Source organism: Neovison vison, chromosome 8, assembly GCF_020171115.1.
Source record: "Neovison vison isolate M4711 chromosome 8, ASM_NN_V1, whole genome shotgun sequence".
In the NCBI taxonomy this organism is placed as follows: Eukaryota; Metazoa; Chordata; class Mammalia; order Carnivora; family Mustelidae; genus Neogale; species Neogale vison.
Genome location: NC_058098.1, coordinates 22,546,607 through 22,563,147, shown reverse-complemented (window position 1 = coordinate 22,563,147; position 16,541 = coordinate 22,546,607). Strand labels below are relative to the sequence as shown.

The window sequence follows — 16,541 nt, the reverse complement described above, 5'->3', positions numbered from 1 at the left end:
GGGCCTGGGCAGAACTGTGCCCATGCGACTGGCTGTGACAGAACCCAAGGCCAGGCTCTTGGCGTGCTCTCGGTGGCCAAGAGAGTGAAATCAAGAAGGATCTCATCATAGGTTTAAAAAAATAATAATGATGTTATTTTTCTTTTAAATTCATAAAAAATTTTGGGAGGTACCTGGGTGGCACATTCAGTTAGGCATGCAACTCTTGATTTCGGCTCAGGTCATGGTCTTGGGGTCATGAGATTGAGCCCATGTCAGGCTCTGCATGCAGTAGGGAGTCTGCTAGAGATTCTTTCTCCCTCTCCCTCTGCCCCTCCCCCCATGCTCAGTCTGGCATGCATGTGCTCTCTCTAGAAATGAATAAATACTTCTTAAAAAAAAATAAGTCCAGGGGCACCTGGGTGGCTCAGTGGGTTTAGGCCTCTGCCTTTGGCTCAGGTCATGATCCCAGGGTCCTGGGATTGAGCCCCACATGGGGCTCTCTGCTCAGCGGGAAGCCTGCTTCCCTTCCTCTCTCTGTCTGCCACTCTGCCTACTTGTGATCTCTGTCAAATAAAAAAAATATTAAAAAAAAAATCTGTAAACATTTTAAGTTTAATCAGACTTTACCTTCTCATCCTGTCACACCAATCCCTGTGCATTGGAAGATTTTATTTTTAACCTCTCATTTTTTTTTTAAAATCGAGAAATCTCCAGGTATCGTAGAAAAATTGAGAACCACAGTGAAACAGAAGAAAAAATAACCTGTACTCGTGCCATCTAGGAACAAACACAATTAGTACTTTATTGAATATTCTGTATTCGTGTGTATATATTAATCAAAGTAAGATCAGTCTGCACAGGCTGCTGTGTGTGGAGCTTTTCATTAAGATATTTCTTTTACGTCATCTTTTTTGATGCTCTAGAAAGGATGAGCCATTATTTCTGTCACCAGGCCCTGACTGCGGGGTTTGTTGGTGGCTCGGGCCACCTCTTTGGCTTCCAGCCTGGTCCTGAGTGCGTTTCTCCATCCAGATGGTTCTGTTCAAGTTTGCTTGAGGCAGCAAAGTGCGGTGGGAAGCTTCATGGCCCCAGTGCCAGGATCTGGGGAGTTGGGAGGCTGGGTGAGGAGAGCGGGCGGGAGGAGCCGGGGAAGGTCTGTCTGCGGAAAGGACGGTCACTCTAGGTCTCACCTAGAGGAGAAGAGATTGAATGATCTCAAAGCACTTCCAGCTGGGGTCGATTCCTTGCCTGCAGGCTCTCCCGGAGACCTGGGCAGGGGAAGAACTGGGGTATTTATTTACAATTGCTGTCCTGGCTGTTGGATGCGGGTCTGGGGAAGGTTCATCAGAAAATAGGGGCTGACACGAGATGGAAGTGGAGGGGAGAGCGCCTGCATCAGAGTCTCTGTGCCGCCTGGGCCCACCATGGTCACGTGGAAACTGCTTTTCACAGTAGAACACCTACAGAGTAGTCTGTGGATCCTTTCTAAAATTTTTTTTTTTAAGCAAAATTAAGTGGGCATTTATTTTAAGTGTTCTTCTTATAGACCTTATCTGGTATGATGGCTGATATCCTCAGGTACAGGCCTCGGAGAGATCCAGGCCCAGGCAGACAGGTCTCCCTCGTTCCCTGTGAGGCCATGACCTCCCCTGGAGCTGCTTCTAGTGCTTTGTGTCCTGGTACAGAGTTGACATCTGGTGTCACGTAAGTGACAGTGAGCCTTTATTTAACTATGGCTTTAAGTCAAACCATAAAGTCCGAGGTAATGACATGAGTGGAAAGCATTTGTGGGTGGGGATGAGGCCACGTGACAACAGCCTTCCCTTCCTCCTCATCTTACTTCTTAATAGCAGCATCAGTAACAACAAGCCCTTTTATTTGTGCTATGAGTTCTGGCTTGCAAAGTATGACCTGTTCGGGCCAGCTCTTGTGTGGCCTAGCAGGGCCCTCAGGAGCCCCGGCTTTCCGGCCAGTGCCCTTTGCTTGGGGCTGGGCTGGTGCCCCCCTGGAATGCTGGGAGAGAAACTGAAGGAGACAGGGGAGTGGAGGGTAAGGGCTTGGAGCACATGTGTAGTACAAGGTAGAGCCAACGTCCGTCTGTCTGTTTGCTCAGTAGAGGCCTCCCGTGGTGAATAGGGTTGGAAATGGACCTGCCACATCTAGTCTGGATCTTTCTCATTTAATATAATGGATTTAGAGGGAGGCTCTAGGCTCAGGGGTGAGGGTTCCTGCCCATTTCCCTTTTCCTCACGTCTTAGCTCCAAACTTATTTATTTATCTATCTATTTATTTATTTATTTTGAGGATCCACTCTGACCAGGGTCAGGAATACCTGCTTTTGCCCCCTTTAAAACAAACAAACAAACAAACCCAGTTTGTCAGTTAGATGTATTTAAAATTAAAGAAGTAATTCTGAAGCCTATAAAGTAAAAAATGAAGTTGCCTTTCTTCGCCCACCCCATGGATCTTCTTCTTTTTCCTCTATCCAGTTCTCAGTTATGAACCTGTCTTAGCAGTTTGGTCAGTGTCTGTTCAGATCTTTCAGCACATGTGTATCAACACCAAGAGGTATTGCTGAGATTGTTGTTTTGTTAAATATAAAAGTGGGGCCATGCCATTCTTTCTCCTTTCCTCTCCTTGCAGTTTGCTTATGCCAGCAGACTGGCTGGCCACTAGGGCCCTGATTCTCTGAAATCTCATTTCCTGCTCCAAGGGGAGAAGGGTAAGAGACGCCTGTCCCAGAAATAATTTCTCTAAATCCCGTGCTTTTTGGATGAATCCTAGTGCGGGAAGTGACTGCTCTGTGTGCGGCGGACCCAGGGCCTGTGTCCAGGTCTCCTGACTTACCTCATCCGGGTTCTGCGCGTTTTAAATAATGTCCTGTCTTATCCCTGCAGATCCATTCTCTCAACATCCCTGTGGCGGTAGCGGTGCGGGCTTGGGGCGTGAAAAGCCTTGGTCAGAGTCAGTGCCCAAAGGGCCCGCAGCCCAGGGCTCTTTTGGTTGAGTTGAGTTTATCCAGCGTTTATGGAGCGGCTGCTGTGTGCCCAGGGCTGGGGTTGGAGAGATAGCCTGGCTGAGGGCCTGCCCAGAGTGGGTCACTGACTGTCCTTTGTGCTCCTGGCAGAGGGGGACTCCCTGGAGAGCCTCTCATTGTCCCGAGGAGGGGCCCCATTCAAGAACTGGGCTGAGAGACTGGAGGAGGCCCTAAAAGCCCTGTGGTCACAAGAGTGGGAGGGGGGTCTGTGACTTGGGCTGCCCCTGTAACCCCTGACTTCTGCTCTCTCTCCCCACCCCCACTTCCTCTTTCCCTCCCTCCCTTCCTCCCTCCCTCCTTCCTCTCTCCATGGCTCTTTGTCCATTTGGATCCATCTGGCTCTCTCCGCGTGTGGTTCCTGTCCCCTTCGCTCTGCCCTGTCACACCATCGCTGCCCCTTTCCCGTGTCACGTGCTCTCCTTCATGCTAATGCAGGCGTGCTGGTCACCATGACAACAGAGACAGGCCCCGATTCTGAGGTGAAGAAGGCTCAGGAGGAGGCCCCACAGCAGCCCGAGGCAGCCGCTACTGCAACCACCCCTGTGACCCCAGCAGGCCACAGCGGCCACCCGGAGGCCAACTCCAATGAGAAGCACCCGCCCCAGCAGGACACGCGGCCTGCTGGACAGGTGTGTGTCTAAAAGCCTGGACATCCCTCTCCCTGCCCAGCCGTCATCCAGGGCCAGTTCTCAGAGCCATGGGGGGAGCCAAACACAGATTAATTACTGATCTGTTACATGCTGAGCTCTGTGCTAGGGGTGTTGTGGTCACTTTTATATTTAATTCTCCCAAATGTACAGAGAGAGATATATATACATACATATACACACACATACACACATACATATATATTTATATTTTAATTAAGTTAACACTATTCCTTACATGGGTCTTGAACTCACAACCCTGAGATCAAGAGTCCCATGCTCTGCTGACTGAGCCAGCCAGGCGCCCCTAAGAGAGTGGTATTGATTTCTCCATTTTACACTTGGGGAAACAGCAGCTTAGCAGATGAAGTGAGTTACCCAAAGTCACATTGTTATTCAGTGACAGATGGAAATAAAATCTAGATCTGAATACCCAAACCTGGTTCTTTCCACGTTATTCCTGCCCCCTGAACCTGTCCATTCTAGCCTGGCAAGCCCAGGATGACCCCAGAGCAAAATGCATCCCCCTAAAGGGAAAAGGGACTTGTCGAATCATCTAGCCATCCAATTCACACCTCCCTTCGTTTGGGACAGGCCAAGAGGGCAGGGACTTGGCCAAGGTCGTCGAGGGCATTGGTGGCAGTTAGGACTAGCTGGCAGGGCTCTGACCTCCGTTCCCTCTGTGAGATCAGGCCACGAGTTCTCAGCCTCATGCTGGAGCCGTGACAGACTGGTAAGGGGGAGACCAGATGGAAACTCTGATAGCTGACACACTCCTTTAGGGAGCCAGGGCAGCTCTGGTTCTGTGGGGTGCTTCCCGCCTGCCAAGGCTGCCCCCCTGAAAAAGTGACCCCTTCCACGAGCCCACCCTATTGCCCACGGAAGCTCTGCTTCTCCTCCTGTGTATACTAACCATAGACGCTGGTCACCCGGGGGGTCGTGGAGGGCGGTGGCTCTCATTTTGGAGACCGTCTTAGCCCCGGCCGCTGTGTCCTTACTGTGTCTTCACGTGGATGAAAGGCTGTGGTCTCAAGCTCACTGACCAGACTTTTCCCCTATTGGACCTACAGAGCCTAGACATGGAGGAGAAGGGCTATGGGGAGGCTGATGGCCTGTCGGAGAGGACCACGCCCAGTAGAGCCCAGAAATCACCCCAGAAGATTGCCAAGAAGTATAAGAGTGCCATCTGCCGAGTCACTCTGCTTGATGCCTCTGAGTACGAGTGTGAGGTGGAGGTAGGGAGCGCCCCCCGCCGCGGGCCCGGCCCCCAGCCGACGGGCCCCTGAGCCAGCACAGGCTTCGGTGCGCTCTCAGCCTGGGCCAAGCCGGAGAGCGCCCATTCTTCATAGAGGCCTGGACTGACCGCGGCATCCTGGAGCGATGACCTGGCCGGCCCTCCTTTGTACAGATGGTGGCCCCGAGGCCCGGAGAGGGCCGTTACGATTGCAAATGGAATTAGATGAGGCACAGGGTTGGCGCCAGGAAAAGGTTTCTCCGGGAGGCGGGCTGTACCTTGGCAAGGAGTCATGATCCAAGGGCTGATCTCTAGCCCGAAAGGCCTTAGGCTTGGCCCTTCAGTCTCACCTAGCAGACACTGGTGTTTCAACTCGAATTGTTTTTATGTTTTTATTGAGCAGAGGAAGGGGTCTTCCCTTATGAATGCCCCTGTCCAGGGCAGTGGATAAACTGGTCACTTGAGGCTCCCCTGGTATGGGGCGCCCCAGGCATAGACAGGTGGACTCTCTCCCATTGGAAGGACTCCGTCACCCAGGCCATGTGGAAATCCTGTGGCATGATCCTGTCCCACCATGGGTAGAGAGGTCAGACACCTCCTGTCTGGGGTCAGCCCTCTCAGCCCCACATTTGCTGTCTCCCTTTCCTATATAGGCTCGGACTTCTACCCTAGTCCTGAGCTTTCACTCATCCCCTTAGAGGGTCCACCCTAGCACCCCGGTCTGGGCACCATTCCTGGCCCTCTCCAAGTGTATGGAAGGGTCCAGAGTGTGGCCTTCCCTGAGAGTTCTGGAACCACCTCTGTCTCTCCCCGGTGCCCCAGCCTGGTCTTCTGGGATATGACTTGTTTCTAGGACCTGGCAGGTTGAGTCTCTCTTCTCTGCAGGGCTGGTTTGGGTTTGTTGTTGTTGTTGTTTTGTTTTTAAATTTTTTTGGTTCTATAGAAGGATTTCAAGGTGAACGTCTTGCCTACTCCTAGGCAAGACTGAGTGAAATCCAGGGCAGCCCAGCCCGGAGCGCCACTCCTACCTGGGCAGCCCTGGATTTCACTCAGTCTTTATGTCAGGGGAGGACCAGGGAAGAACGTCTCACTGTGACTCTGAGTCCTGAGCCCTCCCGTGTCCCCTGCCCACATCCCTTATATTTCAGGTGGCTTTTCTCTCCCTCTTACACCTGAACTTAGACTTGTGGTTTTCTTTTCCTTGAGTCAGAGTTAACCTCCTTAATCTCTGTGAAGGAAGGGGAATCAATTACCCACCACCCAAACTTCCCCAGAGCAGATCTAAGGTCTAGGAGGGTCCCAGCAGGGCTGGGCAGAGGGTAGTTGGTGAACTGGGCTTTAGTGTCACCCAGGATCTGGTAGGACTCGGAGAGGTAGGTGGCAGGAGGGCTGAGATCCACTTTAGACGCTGGGAGACTCTTAGGGGTTTCAAAGTCCTGGTGGAGTCTCCCTGCCCCCCCTCCCAGATGTGTCCCAGCCTCACAGCCTCTCTGCTCCCCTCTTCAGAAACATGGCCGGGGCCAGGTGCTATTTGACCTGGTCTGTGAGCACCTCAACCTCCTGGAGAAGGACTACTTCGGCCTGACCTTCTGTGATGCCGACAGCCAGAAGGTATCTGTGCTGGGGGGAGGCAGGGCTGGCAGGGGACGCCTGCTATCGGGGACACCTCTTGTCTTAGGCCTCCCTAGTCCTGATCACACCCTGTGCTTTCTGTCGGTCCTCAGATCCTCATTAGGCACCTTCTGTTTGCACATAGCCACGACTCATCCAGCCCTGTCTGTCTCAGTTCTCTGTCTCTACCGCTCCCACCTAGCCCTGTCTTGGGGACCTGCCAGTCACTCCCCAGATGGGTGCCTGGAGAGCCGACTTCCTGGGGGAATGGGACACTTACTCCAGCACCTCTTTTCCACCCTCGGGAGGCCCCTGTCTGGGTTTCCTCTTTCCCGCCGGTCCCGCAGTCGCCCACCCCGCTGACTCACAGCGGTGCCAGATTCAGGGCCCAGGGGCCCGAGCCCTGTGGTGAATCCCAGCCTTATTCCCCCCTCCCCCACCCCCAGTTCCAGAGGGTCCAGACAGCTTGGCCTGAGAAGGGTGTTCCTTGCCTGGGGCTGTTGACAGGCTACGGCTGGATGTCTCTGTCTCATAGCCCTATCTGGCCCTCTTCTCCATCTTCCCTCTAAAGAATCCTGTCTTCTCTTTCAGAACTGGCTGGACCCCTCCAAGGAAATCAAGAAGCAGATCCGGAGTGAGTGGCTGGTTTCGGTTGGGAACGTTGTGGAAAGGAGGGTGGGAGCTCCAGGCTGCACGGCCCTGGTTGTGCTGTTCCCTCTCCCTTGGGGAAGTACATTCAGATCCGTGAGTTCATTTGCTCTGCACAGCAGATCTTGGGGGAAGGCAGGACATTGTTTTATAAATGAAAACCAGATGCAGGGACAAGAGAAATGACCATCTAGAGTCACAGAGCAGATTAGCCTGGGAATCATAGCTGCCTTCACATCACAGCTCTAGAAGGGACCTGCAGAATCATCTAGGACAAGGGGACAAATTGATGGCCTGCAAGCAGCCTTCCTCCTGTCCAGGGCGGGTGTAGACTTCTGTGATCAGTGACCCTTGGCCCAGCTCAGAAGCCTCATCCACACAGTACTGCAGACCACTGTCCACGGATAGGAGTTAACATGTTAAGGAAAAGCAAGGCCTAGTCCTGGTCTGGGCCATCTTCTGTGTTTAACGATGGGGTGACTGTAGGCCCAGAGAGAGGCAGTTGCTTATCAGAAGTCACAGAGTGAACTATTGGCCGAGCCAGATCGTTAGCCCTGGACTCCCAACACCATCCTGCTTTCTTTTCAAGGCCTGGGGTGAAGAGACAACCTGTCCTTTCTGGCCCAGAGAGGAAAGGCATATTGTGAGGGGCGGAGCAGGCGTCTCATGGCAGAAGGGGGGGAGGTAGGTGGCCTCAGCCAGGGGGCATATAGTGGGTGGAGACCTGGAGCCTAGAAGCAGAGATGCCTCTACTGGGAGCCCCTCCCCCTTGGCTCTGCTTGGACTCCCTGGTCTCCAGGGCTGGAAAGCAGAGCCTGTTGCCATGACAGCAGGCAGCTGGGCCCAGGGATGCCAGCTGAATCTCTGGGAGGGGCTGGAGGGCTTCTTCCTGTAGGCTCCTGTCAGTTGAAGACAAAGAGGCAGGCTCGCAGACAGAGCCTGCTCCTCTGGGCCTGACAGGGTCCTAAGTCTGAGCTTCAGGCTGTCCCTAGGCATCCCAGCCCAGCTGGCAGGCCTTCCTCTCCTGCCTGAAAGGACTGGAGCACACACAGGCAGCTTGAGTGTGCAGTTCGAGGAGGACCGGGAGCTTGGAAAGGAGAAGCAGACGGCAGAAGCCTTGGAGCTCAGCATCTTTCCCCAGAGCAGGGAGTCGGTCCCCCATCTCCGCAGCCCTGGGCGGCACAGCCCGGGTGCGGTGAATGATTGCTGCGCGTGGCCACCTCCAGTCCCAGAGAAGCGGGCCTGCCCCCTTCAGTACAGCCACAGTTTCCGTCCCTACCCCTGGGACTCCTACCTATTCATCTTTGTTCTGTCTTCTGGGGCCCCCATGGAACAAAATTTTTTTTTTAAAGATTTTATTTTTTAGTAATCTCTACACCCGATGTGGGGCTCAAACCCACAGCCTGAGGTCCTGAGTCACAAGTTTGTTTCCCTGACTGAGCCTGCTGGGCACCCCACCATTGTTTGCCCTTTTCTTTGTGACGACCCCTCAGCCTCCTGAAGGAGGCACCACCCTGTGTCCTGGGATTCAGAGCTGGGGACTTTTCCTCCCAAATCTTGGTGCCTGTCACCTAGGGCACTGGGGGCACCTCTCTGGGCTCTTCTCATTGGCAAGTGGACTAGTGATTCGTGCCTCACAAGGCAGGGGTGCCAGGGACAGCACCTGGGAAGTAGTAAGTGCTCTCCTGAGGTAATCTGGTATGATGCTTGACAGACGGACATGGGAGCCAGACTGCCTGGGTTTCCATCCTGACTCCAAGACTACTTACCCTTCAGGTTGCTGTGCAGGGTTAATGAGCTATTCCGTGCACAGCACCTAGAACGGTGCCGGCATGTAGCAGCGCCCAGTACGTATTATCTATTATTATTATTATTATTACCACTGCCGCTACTATTATTCCTGACACAGGGATTGTTCTCCTTGGCACTGCTTTTTCCAAGGAGTCAGCCGTGGTCAGGAGCCCAGGTTCTGGGGTCAGATGACCAGGGGTTACATCCCCGTTCTCCACCACTTACTAGCTCAGTGATCCCAGGAGGGCGACTTACCCCCTCAGAACCTTCATCTGCGTAAGGAAAAGTTTACCTCAGGATCATCATGAAGATTAAACCCTTCCGTGTACACCTCAAGTTCCTAGCAAGTGAAGTGACCAGCACTTAGTAAGTGCTGGAGGTGTTACAGCTGAATGGCGAAGGGGGTGGTGACCATAGGGACAAGGACGGTAGTGACCACCTGGCCTCTGGCCCTTTCTGACCATGGTCCTGCCCTGGCTGGGCCTTGCAGCACACCCAGGGGTGGTCTGTTCATTGCTCTAGATTGTAGCCTTTCCCCAAGGCCTCCTCTCTCTCCTGCAGTCATCCTTCTCTTGGCCTGCAGAGTTTGTCTCCAGGAAAGCCTCAGCCTTTATTTCTCATACTTTCATTTCATCCTTTATTTCTCGTACCTTCATTTCCTATACTCTTTATTTCTTGTCAAGCACCACACTCTACAGCCCGGGCCTCAGTGTCCTCATCTGCAAAATGGGGGTAATCATCAGACCTACTCATAGGGTTGTTGCAGAGGTTACTGAAGTAATGTTTGTGATGACCAGTAGGCCTGGCATGTACCATCGCTTTTCTTTCTTTCCACCTTCCTTCCCCCTGCCATGTGACAAATCTTTCAGCCTGGGCCTCGGTCTCTTCATCTTTCAAATGCGAATAATATTCCAGGCTTTCTGACTGGATTGTCCTGGAATTACAGATATGAGAAAACGCTGAGGACTTGCCCATGGGCTGGTGCATCCGGGCCATCCACTGGGGTGATGGGGCCTTTCTGATTGTTCCCCTGTCTCCTCCTCTCAGGCAGCCCCTGGAATTTTGCCTTCACAGTCAAGTTCTACCCCCCTGACCCTGCCCAGCTGACAGAAGACATCACAAGGTGAGGGCTGTGGGGCCAGGGGGGTGCTGGCCACCTGACTAGGAATGAGGGCGCCCGGGCCTGGTGAGACAGTACATGTTGGCACTTGTAGACTCAGATGCCCGGCCAGGCCAGGCAGACAGTGTCGACAAAGGAAGGTGACTCAGGGCAGGAGGAAGTGGCGCAAACACCACAGTCAGTGGACCCTCCGCTTCGGAGGTGGGAGGCGTCCCTGGCATCATCTCATTGACTGGAGTTGAAATTCAAGAGGACATGCGCCATCGCGACAGTTGCCATTCGGCTCCAGCCATCCCCGCCACGTGGGGACTGGGCCCCTTGTTGAAGTGAAGCTAGAGATTTGAGAGTAAAATCCATCCTTTTAAAATACTGGCCGTGACTTCAGACTTTTTAAAAAAACATGGTGGAGGCCATCTCTGGATGGGACAAGCCAAACACGTCTGAAGGCTGATGTTCTGAGTGGACCGTTTTAGGCTTCGGGGATAAGGAGGAAGTAGAGCACAGATGGCTTTGCATGTTGGAATTTGGTCCCATGTGTTGCTCTGTGTACCTGTCAGGCATGTAAAGGTCAGATTAGACATGTGACCTCCCCCTACCCCCATGGTGGCAAGCCTGGGCTGCCGGGATGAACATGGATTGTGTGTACAATCTCACAGTGCCTCAGGGCCAGGAAATAACGTGGCTTGAAGAGTGGAAGGAGGTGCAAAGCATTGTCAAGAATGAGAACATCTGGGGGGCTCCTCCTGCCTCTGGAATCAGAATAGGAAGAGGCCTTTATCTAAGCCCCTTCCAAAGAGATAGTCTCACTTCATACTATCTGGGGCTGTGCCATCCATGTGCTGGGCCCTACACACCACCAACAATAAGACGTGGGCTCGGAGTTACTCTTATAGCAGGGGATGGGCTCCTAAGCCAGCCTCTCTCCCCTGTTGGGTCCCTCCTGAATGTGGGCTGCCTGTTTGTAGGGCCATAGTCACAATGCCCACCCTGGCCTTGGGGGATAATACAGATGTCCCTGGGATAGATCAGATCTGAAGCCTTGGCCTCATTAGTCCTACCCTAACCCCTACGGTCACCTTAGAGCCAAGACTCGGCTACAGGGTCTCAGCTGCATTGCCAGGAGGGCTGAGAGCTGTAGACTGGCTTAATCCCCGTCCCTGTGGTCTTACTCACTGGTATCACTCCTCTTTGTGCCAGACCCTGGGCATTGGGCTTCTAGGGACACAGGAGAAAAGTTAGCCCTGCTTAGGATGGGTGACCTAGGGAATGGGGTGGTAGTAGCAGCTGATTTAGTCAAAAATATTCAGGCCCAAAATAAACTGGTCAGAATGACAAATTGATTGAAATGGAATATTGGTCAGGATGTTTGGCAGTGATTTTCGAATTTTTAGAATTGAACGAATTGCCCTTAAGCCCACACCGGGTGCCTGTGATGTTCCAGCTGCTACTGATTCTGAGCCTACGCCTGAGCATGCACTGAGGCCACATGTACTTTTTGCCAGAACTTCATGTCATGGAGCAGTAAAAATTATACTGAGTAAAAGGTACTTAAAAGGAAAAGAAATAGGCAATTGGAAACAATGGTGAAACATGGCAAAATGCAAGGAGGCATTATTGGCTGAGAATGAGCTGAAACTTTTTTTTTTTTAATGCAGTAACTGAAAAGGCAACAAAAAATGGTTTAAAATGGGTCTAAAAATTCTAAAATCATCCAAGTGTGCATAGAGTTATAAAAAATCATATCCTTGTGGTTGGAGATGTTTCTTTTAAGGCAATTTGTTTTTAGACAATTCACTTAGAGCTGGAGGCAAAATTTAAAAGTTTTGAGAGAATGTTAGTGACCAGGTTTGTCCTAGCTGTGGAATGTGGTGCCGGAGTTGAAATGAATGAGGTCAGGTCGTTTGTGCTGATGTGGGAAGGGCACTAGGCAGGTAGCTGGTGTGGAAAGAGCAAGCTGGAGAGTCGGATGTACTCTTTGATCCCATGTCCCTGTTTAAAACACCCATCAATCAAAACACATGCATTTCTATATGTCCATGGAGGAAAAAGTCTAGAACGCCACCTGGATAATAGGGGTGACCTCTGGGAGAGGGGACTAGGGCTGAGAATGGACGTCGAGAGGAAATTTAGAATCACCTCTAATGTTTACATTTGTTCCACAATAAGAATATAATTAATTGTATGATTAAGAATACATGACATTAAAAAAAAATGGTCAACCAGCAAAGCAGTTCTACTTAGCCTGAAAATGAAATAGAAATTTCAAAGCTTCCCACAGCAGAAAAAAAATCCCTCCAGGTTAGAAATGAACAAATGGTAGAAATTAACAAAATGCTGAAAGGCATGTGACATGGGACAAAACCGTCTTCTAGGGCACACCCAAATTATCAACGCCAGAAATGCTGGCGTCTAGGAGCGTTCCTATTCTACTGAGCTGAGTGTTGGTGGTTTGGTTCTGATGGATGGGTGGGCGAACGGTGCTGGGGGCCTCTAGGGTGGGAGTGGGGCCCGTGCCCATGGCCGCTGTCCCCTATCTCCAGATACTACCTGTGCCTGCAGCTGCGGGCAGACATCATCACGGGCCGGCTGCCCTGCTCCTTCGTCACACATGCTCTGCTGGGCTCCTACGCCGTGCAGGCTGAGCTGGGCGACTATGACGCCGAGGAGCACGTGGGCAACTATGTCAGCGAGCTCCGCTTCGCCCCCAACCAGACCCGGGAGCTGGAGGAGAGGATCATGGAGCTACACAAGACGTACAGGTGAGAGGCCTCCCCTGGCTTCTCCGCCATCGGCCAGGGCCATGGGTGCTGGTCTGGAAGTCTCCCACCTGGCTCTGCCCCTGATTGAAGGTGCTTCTGAGAGCTAGTCCTCTCATCCCACTGGGGCTCTATCAGATGGGAGTGGTCGTCACTAGCTGTCTTGGTCTTGGTATAAAACTCAAAAGTTTGCCCTCTGACGCCGGGCTGCCTGGGTTCACATTCTTGTCTCTGCCACTTTCTAACCAGGGCATCTGGGCAGGTCATTTTGTTTCCTCCTCGGTTCACCGTGGGAGCTAATAGAACGTGCTTTGGCGCTGTTGGGGGCTACGCGGCATGTGGAACAGAGACATATTTATCATTGCTTTGTGATCTTAGGAGTTGAAGCGTTGATTGTGCAACAGAAAGCTCTTGATTACTGAAGTTACAAGACGAGTAACCCGATGGGTCACTGTCGGACCGGCTATTTAACGTACCAGCTCCATTTTTCACAGGCATTTGTACTGATTTAGATTATCTGTCTGTCTTAACTGTTGGTATCAGGGGCAGGAGGATTCATTGTGCAAGGTGTCTGGCATCCCCGGGCTCCAGGCAGTAGATGCCCCTAACACCCTGTTGGTCATCGTAACCACAAAAATGTCCCCTACCCCATTCTCAAATGCTGTTGTGAGGCTGACACCATCCCTGGGCCCGGGGGCAGGGGGTGCTCCCCCAGAACTAAATGGTCTCTGGGATCCCTTCAAGTGCTTTGGACTCTGAGTCAGGGCCATTATGGGAACACAACGTGACCAATGATGTAAAGTGTGTCGTCAGCTGTCAAGTGTTGTGCCTGTGGGAGGGGGCGTGGTGACGTTATCTCATTGCTCTTGAGGATGGGAGGCCTGAGGAGGGTTGTGTCTGGAGACGAGGACAAAGGCCAGATGTGGCGGGATTGTGTACAGGGGTGAGAGCCTGCTGGGGTGTGATGGAACGCTGGATCCTGAGGGGCAAGTGTGTCTCTCAGAGACTTGCACGCCAACTCGGGTTAGCAATGGCTGCTGTCATACTGTGGTGAGCAGGACACTGAAACCGTTCGGCTGGTCAGCAGTGTCGGCCGGGGCTCAGGAATAGGGAGCAATGGCCTGCCTGGCATCTGTCATCCTTGCCCTGGGTAGCAAGATGTGGGAGGGATTTGCAAGGGTCCTAAGAACTCAGAGAAAGAAACCCGTATGTGGGTGGAGAAAGGCTGGCGACCATCCCTTAGCTTGCTCAGCTCTTTTGACTGAAAGCACATGGACACCTAGTGTCCAGGCATCTCCCATGGCCACTCGGGGAGGCAGGCAGAGCAGGGGACCCCGAGGCCCAGGGGATATGACCCAGATGGAAGGGAAGAGGTTGGGAAGGAGCACACACTCTCGAGCCAGGTCATCTGGATTCAAGTCCTGACTCTTGCTCCGTACTAGTTGTGTGGCCTGAAGCGAGTGATTTAGCCTCTCCATGCTGGTTTCTCTATAAAGTGGGAACAATGACAACACCAGCCGTACGGAGCTGTGATGAGGCCTCTGTGAGGTCATGTACGCGAAGTGTCTGGAACAGTGGCCAGCACGCCGTGCTCACTGAAGGTTCTCTGAGGCTAAATGGAAAATGTATAGTTCCCCTGCAGCCAAAGCAAAGAAGGAAAGTGATGAATTACGTAGCTCTCTTGTCAGAAAGGAGAATGCGCACCAGCTCCTTGGGGGGGATTAAGTGGTTTCGGATATAAAATTCTGAGAAAAATGTCTTCCTTGGGTGATCCTTTCAGAGCCCCTGGGTGATTGTAATGAACCATGGCTTCCACAGCGCCTTCACAGCCACAGGGAAGCAGAATCAATGACTCACGTTGAACTCTGTGGCAGATCGAAGCAGAAATTCCGACTCCCAGCTCATCCCTTGAATACTGCCTGGAGGAGACAAGACTGGACCCGAGCTTTGGCACCAGGACGGGGGGTTGGGTGGCTGGAAGCGAGGGCTGACAGCAGAGGGGAAGGACTGCGAGCCGTTTAGCCATATGCCCACTCCAGAGCGTTTGCCTTCCTAGAATCCCAGGTTCTGATCGTGGCTGCCTTCAGCCAGTGGGACTTAGGCCTGGGCCTTTTCCATGGCTGCTTATGATCGTGTTCTTTCCTTTAGGGGCATGACTCCAGGAGAAGCAGAAATCCACTTCTTAGAGAATGCCAAGAAGCTCTCCATGTATGGAGTAGACCTACACCATGCCAAGGTACTGCTGGGCCCCGCTGTCCGCCTGGCCTCTGTGGCGGAAAGGGGTCATCCTGTCCCTCGTGCTTCAGAGGGCTTGGTGCGCCAGACCCTGTGTTCCCTCCAGCCCGAAGCCTTTCATATTCTTGTTTCTCATTCCTCAGAGTTCCATAACACTTTATCTTCCCATGATCTTTATAACGTTTCTATATTCACTATATTATGAACCTGTTTGTACCATCACTAGATTGGGAGCATCATGAGAGAGAGACATAGGCTTTATTTATTTTTTGTTTACCATGACCTAACTTTATTTATTTATTTATCTATTTATTTATTTATTTTGTAAACCAAGTTTTTTCACATTTAAATTCAATTAACTATAGTGTATTATTAGTTTCAGAGGCAGAGGTCAGTGGTTCATCAGTCTTATATAAGGCCCAGTGCTCATCACATCACATGCCCTCCTTAATGTCCGTCACCCAGTGTCCCCATCCCCTTCAGCAACCCTCAGTCTGTCTCCTGTGATTAGGGGTCTCTTCTGCTTTGTCTCCCTCTCTGGTTTCATCCTGTTTTATTTTTCCCTCCCTTCTCCTATGATCCTCTGTTTTGTTTCTTCAGTTCCACATGTGAGTGAGATCTGGTACTTGTCTTTCTCTGACTGACTTATTTCACTTAATTGGCTTATTCAGCATCATAACGTCCAGTTCCATCCACATCATTGCAAATGACAAGATTTCATGTTTTCTCATGGCCAAGTAGCATTACATCGTGTATATAAATACCACATCTTCTTTATCCATTCATCAAGACAAAGGTTTCAGTTTATGTCTGTGTCCTTAGCACACAGCCCATGGCCTGGCACCACACAGGCGCCACTAAATGTTTGTCGGTGAATCAGGGATTGAGTGATTGACAGAATGATCAGATGGGGGCCTGGGTGAATGGCTGACAGAATGAATGAATGAATGAATGAATGATGCCTGTGTGAGATTGGTGGGGGTCCTCCCCAGCACCCGGGCTCTGACCCTGATCCTGAGAGCTCATCCAAAACCAGAGCTCAGGGAGGGATTCGGGGTGCATGGCAGGCGTGGCCCCCAGGCCTGCCATTCAAGTGTGTCTTCCCATGCAGGACTCCGAGGGCATCGACATCATGTTAGGGGTCTGTGCCAATGGCCTGCTCATCTACCGGGACCGGCTCAGAATCAACCGCTTCGCCTGGCCCAAGATTCTCAAGATCTCCTATAAGAGAAGTAACTTTTATATCAAGATCCGGCCTGGGGAGGTGAGCCTGCCTTGGGAACCCCTCCTTCTCACTGGAATTGTCTAGAACGGACAGGATCCTGACCGCTGAGCCTGGGTTTTTTCCTACTTAGGCTCCATGGAGAGGGTTGCGAGGGTACTGGGTAAGGGGAGAGCTCTCTACATAGACTTCACGCCTTAGCTGTGGGCCTACACACATGTAACATACCCAGACACACACACGGGAGCACGCATAGAA

At 52.0% G+C, this 16,541-nt stretch overlaps 1 protein-coding gene across 16 annotated transcripts in view; it reads left to right on the top strand.

The window, feature by feature from the left end:
• Nucleotides 1–16,541, top strand: part of EPB41L1 (erythrocyte membrane protein band 4.1 like 1) — a 122,292-nt gene that overhangs the window by 65,035 nt on the left and 40,716 nt on the right. For all 16 annotated transcript variants that reach the window (XM_044263104.1, XM_044263108.1, XM_044263106.1 and 13 more), the window contains 8 exons: nucleotides 3,455–3,648; nucleotides 4,737–4,901; nucleotides 6,407–6,511; nucleotides 7,103–7,145; nucleotides 9,998–10,073; nucleotides 12,611–12,829; nucleotides 14,975–15,062; nucleotides 16,173–16,325. In XM_044263104.1, coding sequence (XP_044119039.1) covers nucleotides 3,469–3,648; nucleotides 4,737–4,901; nucleotides 6,407–6,511; nucleotides 7,103–7,145; nucleotides 9,998–10,073; nucleotides 12,611–12,829; nucleotides 14,975–15,062; nucleotides 16,173–16,325 — 1,029 coding nt within the window. In that variant the 5' untranslated portion in view covers nucleotides 3,455–3,468. The remainder of the gene's footprint in view (nucleotides 1–3,454; nucleotides 3,649–4,736; nucleotides 4,902–6,406; nucleotides 6,512–7,102; nucleotides 7,146–9,997; nucleotides 10,074–12,610; nucleotides 12,830–14,974; nucleotides 15,063–16,172; nucleotides 16,326–16,541) is intronic.